Source organism: Drosophila miranda, chromosome XL, assembly GCF_003369915.1.
Source record: "Drosophila miranda strain MSH22 chromosome XL, D.miranda_PacBio2.1, whole genome shotgun sequence".
Classification (NCBI taxonomy): Eukaryota; Metazoa; Arthropoda; class Insecta; order Diptera; family Drosophilidae; genus Drosophila; species Drosophila miranda.
The window spans coordinates 4,024,212-4,036,779 of NC_046673.1; the positions used below are offsets into that span (position 1 = coordinate 4,024,212).

General features: G+C 48.3%; 1 protein-coding gene across 4 annotated transcripts; it reads left to right on the plus strand.

Moving 5' to 3' along the window:
- Nucleotides 1-1,086: 1,086 nt before the first annotated feature.
- On the plus strand, nt 1,087-12,219 carry LOC108160071 (neuropathy target esterase sws). Of its 4 annotated transcripts, none has more exons than XM_017293829.2 (11): nt 1,087-1,936; nt 3,967-4,701; nt 4,781-5,691; nt 5,752-6,323; nt 6,805-7,223; nt 7,294-7,569; nt 7,636-7,822; nt 8,898-9,014; nt 10,419-10,630; nt 10,698-11,042; nt 11,112-12,219. In XM_017293829.2, the coding sequence occupies exons 1-11, from the start codon at nt 1,832-1,834 to the stop codon at nt 11,604-11,606; spliced, it is 4,374 nt and encodes a 1,457-aa protein (XP_017149318.1). In that variant the 5' UTR covers nt 1,087-1,831; the 3' UTR covers nt 11,607-12,219. The 4 variants fall into 4 exon arrangements, with proteins under 4 accessions (XP_017149318.1, XP_017149329.1, XP_017149347.1 ...); XM_017293840.2 differs by lacking the exon at nt 8,898-9,014 and adding an exon at nt 9,991-10,107; XM_017293849.2 differs by lacking the exon at nt 1,087-1,936 and adding an exon at nt 3,706-3,807.
- The last annotated feature ends 349 nt before the right edge of the window (nt 12,220-12,568 follow it).

Below are 12,568 nucleotides of genomic sequence, written 5' to 3' on the forward strand. Positions count from 1 at the left end.
CTATAATAGCTGCTGAATTGATAGGTAAAACAATCAATGAACCTTGTCTTACTACAACTTAACAACAAATTCAATCAGAATTAGGCAACACAAAAAAGAATGGAACAGAATTTTAACATAAATATAGAGGATAAGGAACGATTGAGTTTTATGATCATGGATAACTCAATGAAGTTCCGGTGAAAATTCTATTCTATCCGGTGAATATTCTAGGAGGAGGACGATGCAAGCATAAGAAATGCATGCGGAACTTCATAGAGTGTTCCATGATCATAGAACTCTAATTCTGATTTACATTTACAGACCTCTACTATTTTAAGAATTTATTCAAGAAACGTATATTAATTTCAAAACAACAATAATACAATTTGATGTCGGCTATATTATTGTTATTTTCAAAATAAAAGTATTTTACCGCCAAACTCGAGTCGCCTATCGCACAAAAATATTGATGCACCCTGTTTATCGATAAATAGAATCAAATATCTAATCTAGCGAACAGAAATGTCGATCTTTCCTGAACTCTGAAAGGGATTTCCCTTGATAATTATATGCCACAATAAAATGCATATTTACATTTTCGGCAGTCCAAAAATATATCACCGAAAAATATATTATTCACGAAATATATGAATCGATTTTTCGATACATCAATTTATATGTTCAACAGCACTATCAGATCCAATAAAAAAATTGTTAGAGTGCAGCATTTGGCTTTTTTAGTTATAAACTACTATAAATAGCGACTAGCACCAAAACATCGAGTCTATCGATAGTGCCCTGATGACTTGACACCTCTTTTGCTCTCTCCTGAAACGAAAAAATGAGTCGTAAGTTTGAATGGCCTATAGAATAGGGTATGGGCAACAGTAAAAAACAGCGGCGGCGAATGGCAAGGTTCATACGAACTTCACCTTGCGTGTGCGGACAATATACCTTTAAACAAAAACGGTTCTTTGCCTCAAGGTACATTAAGCAAAAGGGTTGGTTTGCCTTGCATGCGTTGAATTTTCCGGACCGTTTTGCCTGTTGTCCATACCTTCTGTTTCCTCAGAAAATTTGTTGAAAATGTTGTAAATTTGATGTTTAGTTTCTGTGTAGTTGCCATTTGCCATGTAAAAATATAATAAGTGCAAATTGAATTTTTAGTTCAAACTACTAAGTAGTACAGTACATGGTAAAAATTCTCATCTAGTTAAACTCAGTAAATTAAAAAGACTGCCTCCCACCCATAGTCTGGCATAGCGAGTTCTATGGACGTGCGTTTTCCTAAGAATTAATTACGCGAAAGTCCAAGTGCAAACAGAAACAACGAATTTCACCGTATGATTTCGGATTCTCGTAACAAAACGGAATTTCTTATTGGTGTGGGTGGCACAGTGTATAAGTGTGCGTGGTGTGGTGCGTAAAAAAAGCGAGAGGCGCGTGCATTACAATTAATGCACAAACAATAAAAAGTCATCCAAATAGGGAGGGGGGTGGCCGTGGCTGTCTTGGTCGTCGTCGTGGAAGTGGGAAGAGAGCAGCAGCAACAACAACAAAACGCTGAGATTTGTTCCGTTCACCCCCCAAATCAGCCTCCCCCGCGCCTGACCACTAACTGTTGTTTGTGTGCCAGGGGTGTTTTTGGGGCATTGAATATTTCCGCGTTCACAATAGAAAATCAAGAATACGGTTATACTATGAACAAGTGGAACGACTAGACAGACAACAGCAACAAAAATCGAATAGTTGCGAGCGAGGCCGCGGCCAGAACCAATCGAAGGACTGGGCTGGCCAGGACGCACACACACACTCACACTCACACTCAGCCATTTTGACACCGCCATAAATGGATGTCCTGGAACTGTTGCGTGTGAGTGGTTCAAACATGTACTACAGCACATTCTTAGCGGATGCCTGGTGCTACTACATCTCCAATCAAATAACAATGACGGTAAGTAAGTGCACGGTCTCTCTCTCTGTATCTCTCTTCTTTGTTTGGCCCCGACTCCAAATAAGTTTGTGTGCGCGAGGCAGATATTGTACATATGGATAAGGATTGTTGTGGAGGGGGTTTGCCCAGGAGGGCGATCCGATCGCGCACGCATAAGTAAGCAGCTGCAGCTGGTTCGTGTCTGCGCTTATGATAAGCGTACACAAAGATGGCAAGAGAGCGATAGAAATGGAGAGCGAGAGAGCTCTCTCTGAAATAGCTGTGAGCGTGTGTGGGTGCATTTTGATCTCGCTGCTGTTCCTTCCTGTTGCTTTTATTTCCCTCTCTTTTTATCTGTCGCCTGTCCAAGGCACTTCCGCAGTGGAATAAGGTTTTTAGCTGCCTCGACTTACATAAAGCCCAATCCACCACTGGAAATGATAGCCAGAAACCGCAATGATCATGATAATACCAATCTGACCCCGAAGACGGCGACGCTCCGCTGATTACGTCTCAATGGTGGTGCTGGTTCTGGTGCGGGTGCGGGTGCGCGTGCGAATGTGTGTATTTCCTAATCAGAAGCACGTGTGCTGGGCCGGGGGCGCGGCGCGCGGCATCAGCCAAATCAGTTTTCAATAATTTAATTAACCCCTTGGGGCCGAATCAATTTAGCCGCCTCGTGACTCTAAAGCTAGCTATGGGGCGGTGCTAGGTGAAGGGGCACAGTCAGCGAGCGGTGCGGTGGCTCTGGTTGCCAGTGCCAGGCCACCCAATCAATCTAATCCAATGCGATCCCAGCCAATGCATACGACTCTCCATTCAATTTCGGCAATGCAGCCAGCCCCATTATATCTGCATGCGATACCATCCGTTCATTATTCCGTTTGAATGCCGGCAATCCAGTTTGAACCAAATGCAATCTTATCCCATTCGAGCAGTCCAATCCAATTCCAGTGAAATTTCAAAAATGCGATTCACCCATTCCCATCTGCCATGTCCAACGCGATACACTCGCTTCGACTTCAATTTCAGCATTCAGTAATCCGATCAGATTTCCAATCCAGTTCCTCACCATTCCTTGCAATCAGCCAAGATCAAATTTTTGTTTATTCCAATTTGACCCGACAAGAAACCTGTTAGCGGAATGAGCTTTGAGCCAAAGAAACAAACAAACAACAGCTGCCGGCAGTTGCGGCTCCCATTACCGTTTAATCAGACATGCTCCTGGTATATCATATTAATAATTCACATACTAGTTCGTATCGAATGCATAGGCGTAAAAACTAAAAAATGCGAAAACGGTAGACAATTAAAAAAAGGTGCAAAGCAAAGCGCAACCAAAACAAGTGTCGGCAGGCAGGCAGCGACGCTCGGCGACGTTCAATGTCAAAAGCGACAAGAACAACAACAACAACAGACAACAGACAGACAGCAACCACCACTGCGGCGGCACACGAATGAAAAGAGCAAGAAAAATAAAAGCTTGGAAAAGGCAACGCTCCCTCTCTCTCTCTCTTTCGCTCTCTGTTGTGCCCTCTTGTTGCCTATTGCCAAGCGGCTAGTGAAAAAAAGTTGGAGATTGCACTCAGGGAATGCATCACCGTATATTTATAGACCCCTTGGGCACCTAAATATCGCAAAATCGTATAAATCTGACTCGGAACTAGTTCATAGACTCGACGCGGATTTCTTTGAAAAACTTGCCTCGCCGCAAAGTTGTAATCGGGGAAGTTTACGAAACCGAAACGTATATTCTCCTCTACTACATCGAGAATCGAAAAAAAAAAATAGAGAGCCACGGCAGTGCAAAGTAAATAAGGAAGAAATATTGGCTTGGAGTGAAATTAATAGAAATGGATTTTCCCAGTATTCGGTTTTCGGATCTCGAATGGGTAAATGTAAACACATCTGCCATCTAAATATGTATTCCCAGTGCCGATTAAACAGCAGCCAGTCATTCAGTCAAGAGTCGTCGTCCTACTCCACACGAAGAATATTATGCTGATGGATTCTATTCCCCTTCTGATTGCAGTCTCTTCTTTTCCTTGCAGATGTACCTGTACTGCGCCCTTGGCGTGCTCAGCATGCTGTTCATCGGCTGGTTCGTGTACTTCAAGCGCCTGGCACGACTACGGCTGCGCCACGAGATCGCCCGCTCGCTGAGCGCGGTGACCATGGCCTCGGGCGGGGATCTGCGCGGCCCACGCTTTCGCAAGCGCGACAAGATGCTCTTCTACGGTAGACGCATGCTGCGCAAGATGAAGAACGTCAGCGGGCAGATGTACAGCAGCGGCAAGGGCTACAAGCGGCGGGCGGTGATTCGGTTCGCCCGCCGCATCCTTCAGCTGCGTCGCGAAAACATGCCGCTGGAGGTGCGCACCGTTGAGCCGCCGGCGGAGTACCTGGAGGAGACCATGGAGGGCAGCGATCGAGTGCCCCCCGACGCCCTCTACATGCTGCAGAGCATCCGCATCTTTGGGCACTTCGAGAAGCCCATCTTCCTGCGGTTGTGCAAGCACACCCAGCTGCTGGACCTGATGGGCGGCGACTATCTGTTCAAGATCACCGACCCGGACGACAGTGTCTACATCGTGCAATCGGGCATGATCAATGTCTACATCTCGAATGCGGACGGCAGCACGCTCTCCCTGAAGACGGTGCGCAAGGGCGAGTCGGTGACCTCGCTGCTCAGCTTCATCGATGTGCTGTCCGGCAATCCCAGCTACTACAAGACGGTGACGGCCAAGGCCATAGAAAAATCGGTGGTCATTCGACTGCCCATGGCGGTAGGACAGCAACCAAATGCCCTAATACTCGTACCATGCCCCACGATACTACATCCCTCGTATCCCTCCCCTTTTCCAGGCCTTCCAGGAGGTGTTCAAGGACAGTCCGGATGTGATGATCCGTGTTATTCAGGTGATAATGATACGACTGCAGCGCGTTCTGTTTACGGCACTGCGCAACTACCTCGGCCTCAATGCGGAGCTCGTTCAGAATCACATGCGTTTCAAGGGCAGCAGTCAGGGGGCCGGGCCTTCCGTCTATTGCTCGCAAACAACGCGACAGGCCACTGGCTCAGCATCGGCTACGGCAACGGCAGCGGCAGCCAGCGGTACAGCCGGTTCAACACACACGGCGGTACCAAGGCCAGCCAGCTCCCTGTCGCGTTACTCACAGGACGAGCAGCACACGCTGTCCGATCCGAATCCTGGCATTCCGAATCTAGAGCTGAGCGGGGACAGTGTGAACACACTATTCGGCGAGGTGAATGGCGGCGTTAGGCTCAATAGCTATCCCCCGTTGTACCACCAGCGCGAATCCGACGGTAATCTGTCCACTCGTCGCGGCTCCATAACGCAACAGGAGCAGCCCGAGGTCGGGCCAGTGCCAGTGCCGTCGATAGACATGCGACTGGTCAAGTCTTCGGCGGTGGACAGTCTACGCAAGGAGCTGGGTCTGCCCGAACAGGATGCCCATATCATTGATCCGTTCGTGGAGGTGCGGGAAATGGAGCCGAACGTGACCCTCATCACCGAGGGCAATGCGGACGATGTGTGCGTGTGGTTTGTGATGACCGGTACACTGGCCGTGTACCAGGGCAATGCGGATGCTACGCGCATCAAGCAGGATAAAACGGACTTGCTCATCCACTATGTACACCCCGGGGAGATAGTCGGTGGCCTGGCCATGCTTACGGGGGAGGCCAGCGCGTACACCATTCGCTCGCGGAATCACAGTCGCGTGGCATTCATCAGGCGTGCAGCTATATACCAGTAACATTATCCTCGACTTTCTCTCCTCTTTCTGCCTTGTTCACATCCAACTTCTTGCAGAATCATGCGTCAGCGTCCGCGCATTGTGCTGGACCTTGGCAATGGGGTAGTGCGGCGTCTGTCGCCGCTGGTACGCCAATGCGACTACGCCCTGGACTGGATCTTCCTGGAGTCCGGCAGGGCCCTGTACCGGCAGGACGAGAGCAGCGACAGCACCTATATCGTGCTCAGCGGCCGCATGCGCTCTGTGATCACACATCCCGGCGGCAAGAAGGAGATCGTTGGCGAGTACGGCAAGGGCGATCTCGTGGGCATCGTTGAGATGATCACGGAGACGTCACGCACAACCACAGTGATGGCGGTGCGCGACTCGGAGTTGGCCAAGCTCCCGGAGGGTCTCTTCAACGCCATCAAGCTGCGCTACCCGATTGTGGTGACCAAGCTGATCAGTTTCCTTAGCCATCGCTTTCTCGGCTCGATGCAGACGCGCACGACCACTGGAGCGCCCGGGGCACCCGTCGAGGCCAATCCCGTCACGCACAAATACTCCACGGTGGCCCTGGTACCCATCACAGACGATGTGCCCCTGACACCCTTCACCTACGAGCTCTACCACTCGCTGTGTGCCATCGGTGGGTAAACATGTTTCACTTCTCCCCGGCCCTTTTTCTAGGTTGTAGGCCTCTTACTTAGAATAAGCAAAATCGTTTTCAAAAATATTCGTAGCAATATCGTAATAACAGAAGAATTAAGATGATAAGATAAAGGGGGATGAGGCGTATCTTTGACAGCATTTGGACAATTTTAATGATTAGTAGCTTATTTGAACGTCTAAAAAATAATAGCAAAAAAGTTCCAGAAACTATACAAGTGCTATATCTTTAGGTATATCTTCCACTGTATCGACAAGAATCAAAAGTCCTGCAAGAGGTCGTGCAATTGTCATTCCAATTCGTTTGTTTTTGTGGATATCCGTTTTTGAATTTTTAAAAAATATTTTGGGGTGTATATTGCAAAATCCAAGTGGGATATCATTCAGATCTGCAACCTAGAACATTCGAAAGTTTTCATTTTCATAATCTCTGTCTTTTCTCTTCTACTCTCGTCGGTCAGGTCCTGTCCTGCGCCTGACCTCGGACTTGGCGCGCAAACAGCTGGGAATGAACATATTCGACGCATCGAACGAATACAGGCTGACCTCGTGGCTGGCCCAGCAGGAGGACCGCAACATTATAACCCTCTATCAGTGCGACAATGCGCTGAGTCCCTGGACCCAGCGTTGTATGCGTCAGGCGGACGTCGTCCTCATTGTGGGCCTGGGCGACCACTCGCATTTGGTGGGGAAGTTTGAGCGCGAGATCGATCGTCTGGCATTGCGCACCCAGAAGGAACTGGTCCTACTGTACCCGGAGACGGCGTCCTCAAAGCCGGCCAACACGCTCAGCTGGCTGAACGCTCGTCCTTGGGTGACCAAGCACCACCATGTGCTGTGTGTGAAGCGCATCTTCACGCGCAAAAGCCAATACCGCATTGTAAGTGGAAGCCCACATATAGCTATGGTGTCACGTATTGTCTGACCCGTGCTACCTCTGCTGCTTACAGAATGATCTCTACAGTCGTGTGCTGCTATCCGAACCGAATATGCATTCCGATTTCTCGCGCCTGGCCCGCTGGCTGACGGGCAACTCGATTGGTCTGGTGTTGGGCGGTGGTGGTGCACGTGGCGCGGCCCATATTGGTATGCTTAAGGCCATCCAGGAGGCGGGCATACCCATCGACATGGTCGGGGGCGTCAGCATTGGTGCGTTGATGGGGGCCCTCTGGTGCTCGGAGCGGAACATTACCACGGTCACCCAGAAGGCGCGCGAGTGGTCGAAGGTATGTACATGGGTGTTCCCCTCACAGGACTGAATCTATGTAGAGACTTCGCATTAAATATTCCAGAAAATGACCAAATGGTTCCTACAACTCTTGGATCTAACCTATCCCATCACATCGATGTTTTCTGGACGGGAGTTCAACAAGACCATACATGAAACCTTCGGGGATGTGAATATCGAGGATCTGTGGATACCCTACTTCACACTGACGACGGATATCACCGCCAGCTGCCATCGCATCCACACCAACGGTGAGTGCGGCAGGGTAGGAACGGGGAGGGGGCCGACAGTGCATGCACTCTGTCTCTCTGCCCTCGCTCTGTATCTATCCTCTCTCTCTTTGTTGGTAGTCCTACTTGTACTTCTTCTTCTTCTCCTTGAACTGCTATTAAATGCATGTTTTTTTCGGTATTCATTTTGCTTATGCATTTTGTGTTCTGGCGATCTATCCGTATCTGTATCTGTTATAGTTTCCCCTCTCTCTATCCTTTGTAGTTTAGCTTTTGAGCCAGGGCATACGAACATAAGGTAAGGTGGCTCCAGTAGCCAGTAGCTGCTGAGAGATGCACCACCATGCAAAGTTTCATCATGTACCGTATGTTCGTATACCTTTGCATAGAACTAAGAGTGCCAAACGCACACACTCTACACTCTACACCCACACACACACACACACACGTACACTCAGCCTCATTAATGGCCCCCGCAAATAAGAGGCTTTCCCCTCCATCCACCAGTTGCCACCTGTTTGCCATTCTGCGTCGTGTAGAGGGGGGTACATGCATACATACATCACAGGGATGCACTCAGCCGATGCAATCGATTGCAGGCAGGCATGGACATGCCCTTTCATCATTGTTTTTAAGTTGTTGTCGTTGTTGTTGTTGTTGTTACTGTTACTGTTACTGTTACTACTTGCTGATACTTTGTTGTTCGCCATTTTGTGTGCTAGGGTGACAGTTGCTAAAGCTAAGTTCGACGAACATTTGTAGCTTATATTGCTAGTCTGCGTCTGCTGCTCCTTCCTGCCAGTTCCACGCTCCACTTCCGCTCTAAAATAGAGTTACATCTTTTCATTGCCATCCAAACACATCTCAAGACAAACAAAAAGCAAAACAATGGCTCAATGCAGTTTCTTTATCTCTCTCTCTCTCTCTCTCTCTCTCTTTATTTTTGTTCTTTTTCCACACACTCACACTCAAACGCACACTCGATACACACTCAACTCATACTAAATTTCATTGCTGGCATGCCGTTATTCAACAACAAACAACCAAAAATACTGCCTTGCCACCTCCAACCAACCAATCGATCAATCAAACGCAGGATCTCTGTGGCGCTATGTACGCTCGTCCATGTCGCTTAGCGGCTACATGCCGCCCCTCTGCGACCCAAAAGATGGGCACCTTCTACTGGATGGCGGCTATGTAAATAACTTGCCAGGTAAATAGCAATTAGTATGCAATTATCTCTTAAGCCAACAAAAAACCTTAACTAAATAATTGTAAATACAGAACGAATCGTTAATATATTTATTAAATCTCAATCTCAATTTAGAGCGTGCGCAGAGTGTTGGATATACATATGTACTCTTCTTCCCTTCTTCCCCACCAAAGCTTTGTCCATGTCCATGTCCCTGTCCCACCCACAGCAGCAACTACCTTCTTTCCGCAATCCGATCTCTGATATATGTATGTATGATACATGTTTCTAGCCTAGCTGATGCTGTTCTAGTTGTTCTTGGGTTTAATTTTTTTTCTTATGTTTGTTGCATTGTTTTTGGCGTTTTATCAACAGAATTAGTTGTACTGGCAGCCCTGTTTTTGATTGTCCCATCGCCTGCGACTGTTGATGGTGGCGCGGTCCGCTTAGTATAACGGCGAATGCGCACCACCACTATCTGTCCCTGTCACTCTCATAACACAACATGCGATAAACACAAACACACCTACACAGATGCAGAGCTGAGTTCGCACAAAAGTTCTTTCTATTTTCTATTTTCCTTCTCCTTTCTCCTTTTTCCGTTGATTATGTACAAAATTTAATTTTGATTTGTGGTATGCCTATCCTATGCCTAAGCAATATTAAGCAATTAATTCTTGGCGACTTTTTGGGTGTATGTGCATTTTTGTGTATGAAATTTTATTTGTAGTTAGCACAAAGAGTGAAAATTGTGAAAAACTCTCCAACAGCGGCAATTAAATCCTGTCTATCTATTTCTCTCTCTCTCTCTCTCTCTCTTTTAACACCAACACACACCGAAAATTCACACAAATGTCACCACCTACGTCCGTGTCCACCACACAACATCCACGCAATCCCGCCTACCACTGTATTGTGTCTATGTGTGTGTGTGTGTTTGTGTCTGGTGTGTCTGGTGTGCCCGCCCGTTCATTCATTCATTGTCCGGCTGCGGCAGGTCACCTGTGGCGCTATTGCCGCGCCAGTATGTCCATCGCTGGTGTCTTTCCGCCCTTCTGTGATTACCGCGACGGCCATCTCCTACTCGATGGGTGCTACACGAATAATGTGCCAGGTAAACCAGCATATCCATCCATCTACTTGTACATACATGCTGTCCAACACTCTGCGCCGCGACAGTGCCCTCTTGCGCCCGCCCGCTCCATTGATTGAGATCTTGTAGATGAGTCGCCTGCCAGTCCGAGCAGCTTGGGGGAGTGACTGAGAGTCCCACCGCTCAAGATGCTGGAATGCCAATGGCTACCATGTACCGCTAGCGGATCATTATAACGACTAACCAATACGTTTCCATTCCACATACACACGCAAACACGGACACACACACACACAACGCACTCGAACTATTTCTATTGGCCGCCACTGTAGCTGATGTGATGCACAATCTGGGCGCCGCTCACATAATCGCCATCGATGTGGGGTCGCAGGACGATACGGATCTGACCAACTACGGGGACGACCTAAGCGGCTGGTGGCTGCTCTACAAGAAGTGGAATCCGTTCACCGCACCCGTGAAGGTGCCCGATCTGCCGGACATTCAGTCGCGGCTCGCCTACGTCTCCTGCGTTCGACAACTGGAGGTGGGCTTTCGCATAATAGGTTCTCTAATAAGCACTCTATTTATGTGTTTGCTTTCTGTCTTTCCAGGAGGTAAAGAACTCTGATTACTGCGAATACATTCGACCGCCCATCGACAAGTACAAGACCCTGGCGTTTGGCAGCTTCGACGAGATCCGCGACGTGGGCTATGTGTTCGGCAAGAACTACTTTGAGGGCATGGCCAAGGCGGGTCGGTTGGGCAGGTTCAATCAGTGGTTCAGCAAGGAGCCGCCCAAGCGGGGCAACCACGCCTCGCTCAACGAGTACACATTCATCGATTTGGCGCAGATCGTGTGCCGGCTGCCGGAGACCTATGGCTTGAACCCGTCGGATCTCTTCAGCGAGGATGAAGACTGCGATGGCTACATATCGGAACCAACGACACTGAACACGGTAGGTCGCTGCTTAACAAGTTTTCTATTGTGAAAATGCACATAATTCTATGGATCCCATCGGATGTAGGATGTCCGGCGCTATCAGGTACCTCGTGGCGGCAACTCTTTGTCGTTGTCTGAGACTGAAATGGACATGGACTCGGACGTGGAGATGGATTTGAAAATGGAGCGCAAAATAGACAAGGCTACACAGTCCACACCGCCACTACAGAGCAAAGCACAGATTCTACGGCGAAAGCATTCGAAGGAGGAGGCTAGACACGAATGGGAAATCAAGCGGGAGCAGAAACAGGAGTTGGCGCGCGAGCAGGAACTGGAGCGAGAAAGGGAACTCAGTCAGAAGGGTACCACTGCGGGGGCCACTGGCTATACCCCAAACGCAGTCATCGCCACACAAACCTCGCTGATATTCATGGATGAAGAGGACGAGATGGACAAGAAAAAGACTAAAGACAATGACAGGGATGAGGTTAAGGGTAGTGCAGAGGATAAGGGAAAGAAAAAGGAGGAGGAAAAAGAGAACAGAAGCAACACGAATAACGAAACCAAAAACTATCTATAGACAACTAATCAAGGCCATGTCCAATCAGCAATCGCCTTCACAAGCTGGAAACCACCCAATCAATCTCCAACGAAACAAACCAACAAAACAAATCGCTTAGACAAGGAATTCGTTAACCACTAGGTTTTATAGCAACCAAGACTTAGGCTTAGCTTAGCGTACGTCCCTCCCCCCTTTCCCCTCCTTCCTCTCCGTTCCGCATCAAAAACATAACCGTGTCCTATACCTACTCTATCCCACGCCTTCCCGTCCGTTCCATCCACTCCCTAATCCAAGCCATTTCAATGGAGGCGGCACAACAGGTCCACAATCTTTGTATATACATATAGATATATATAGCAATATTTTAAACTGAGGCAAGAGCCCGTTTGTTACCCAATGCGCGAAGTCACGTATGAAGCTGAAGCTAAAGCTGAAGCAGGTCCCGATCCCGAGTCCGAGTCGGAGTCGGCTTCGGATCCCTGTCAATTCAAGACACTTTCACGATAGAGCCGCGCACTCACACTTATTGTCTCTTATTATTTTTCTATAAAAACGTTTACTTGATAATAGGCTGTTTGTGAAATGCAAGCAAATAAATAAAACAAAAGTACAATGCCAATGCCATCAACAAGTCGTCGTCTGTTATTTGGGATTGTATTGCGGCGACGCCGTTGTTGCCGCCGATGTGGCAGGCAGAGCCTCATCTTTCAAAGAAAAACAAACGCATAGGGGGCCTGAGTGGCTCTGCCTGTTCCTCTGCCTGTGCCTAGCTCAGTTGCCGGCTAGATTGCCTAAGAGCTGGAGCTGGCACCGCTAACAGTTAAAAATAGAGAGAGAGAGAGTGCGCTTAGAAGAGGTAAGGCAGTACGATCTGAATTGATTTGTGGCCTAAAGAAAATGCGCAACAGGTGATAGGGATGCACCTCACAAGAGTATTTCGTCCAGCAGCTCCGCCGTAAACGCGCATCCAAAGCAAGGTG

Excerpts from the sequence above, each read along its gene's own strand:
- LOC108160071 (XM_017293829.2), top strand. The coding sequence starts at position 1,832 with ATGGATGTCCTGGAACTGTTGCGTGTGAGTGGTTCAAACATGTACTAC. Across the intron at positions 1,937-3,966 it reads CCAATCAAATAACAATGACG|ATGTACCTGTACTGCGCCCT; the intron begins GTAAGTAAGTGC and ends TTTTCCTTGCAG. Across the intron at positions 10,631-10,697 it reads CCTGCGTTCGACAACTGGAG|GAGGTAAAGAACTCTGATTA; the intron begins GTGGGCTTTCGC and ends CTGTCTTTCCAG.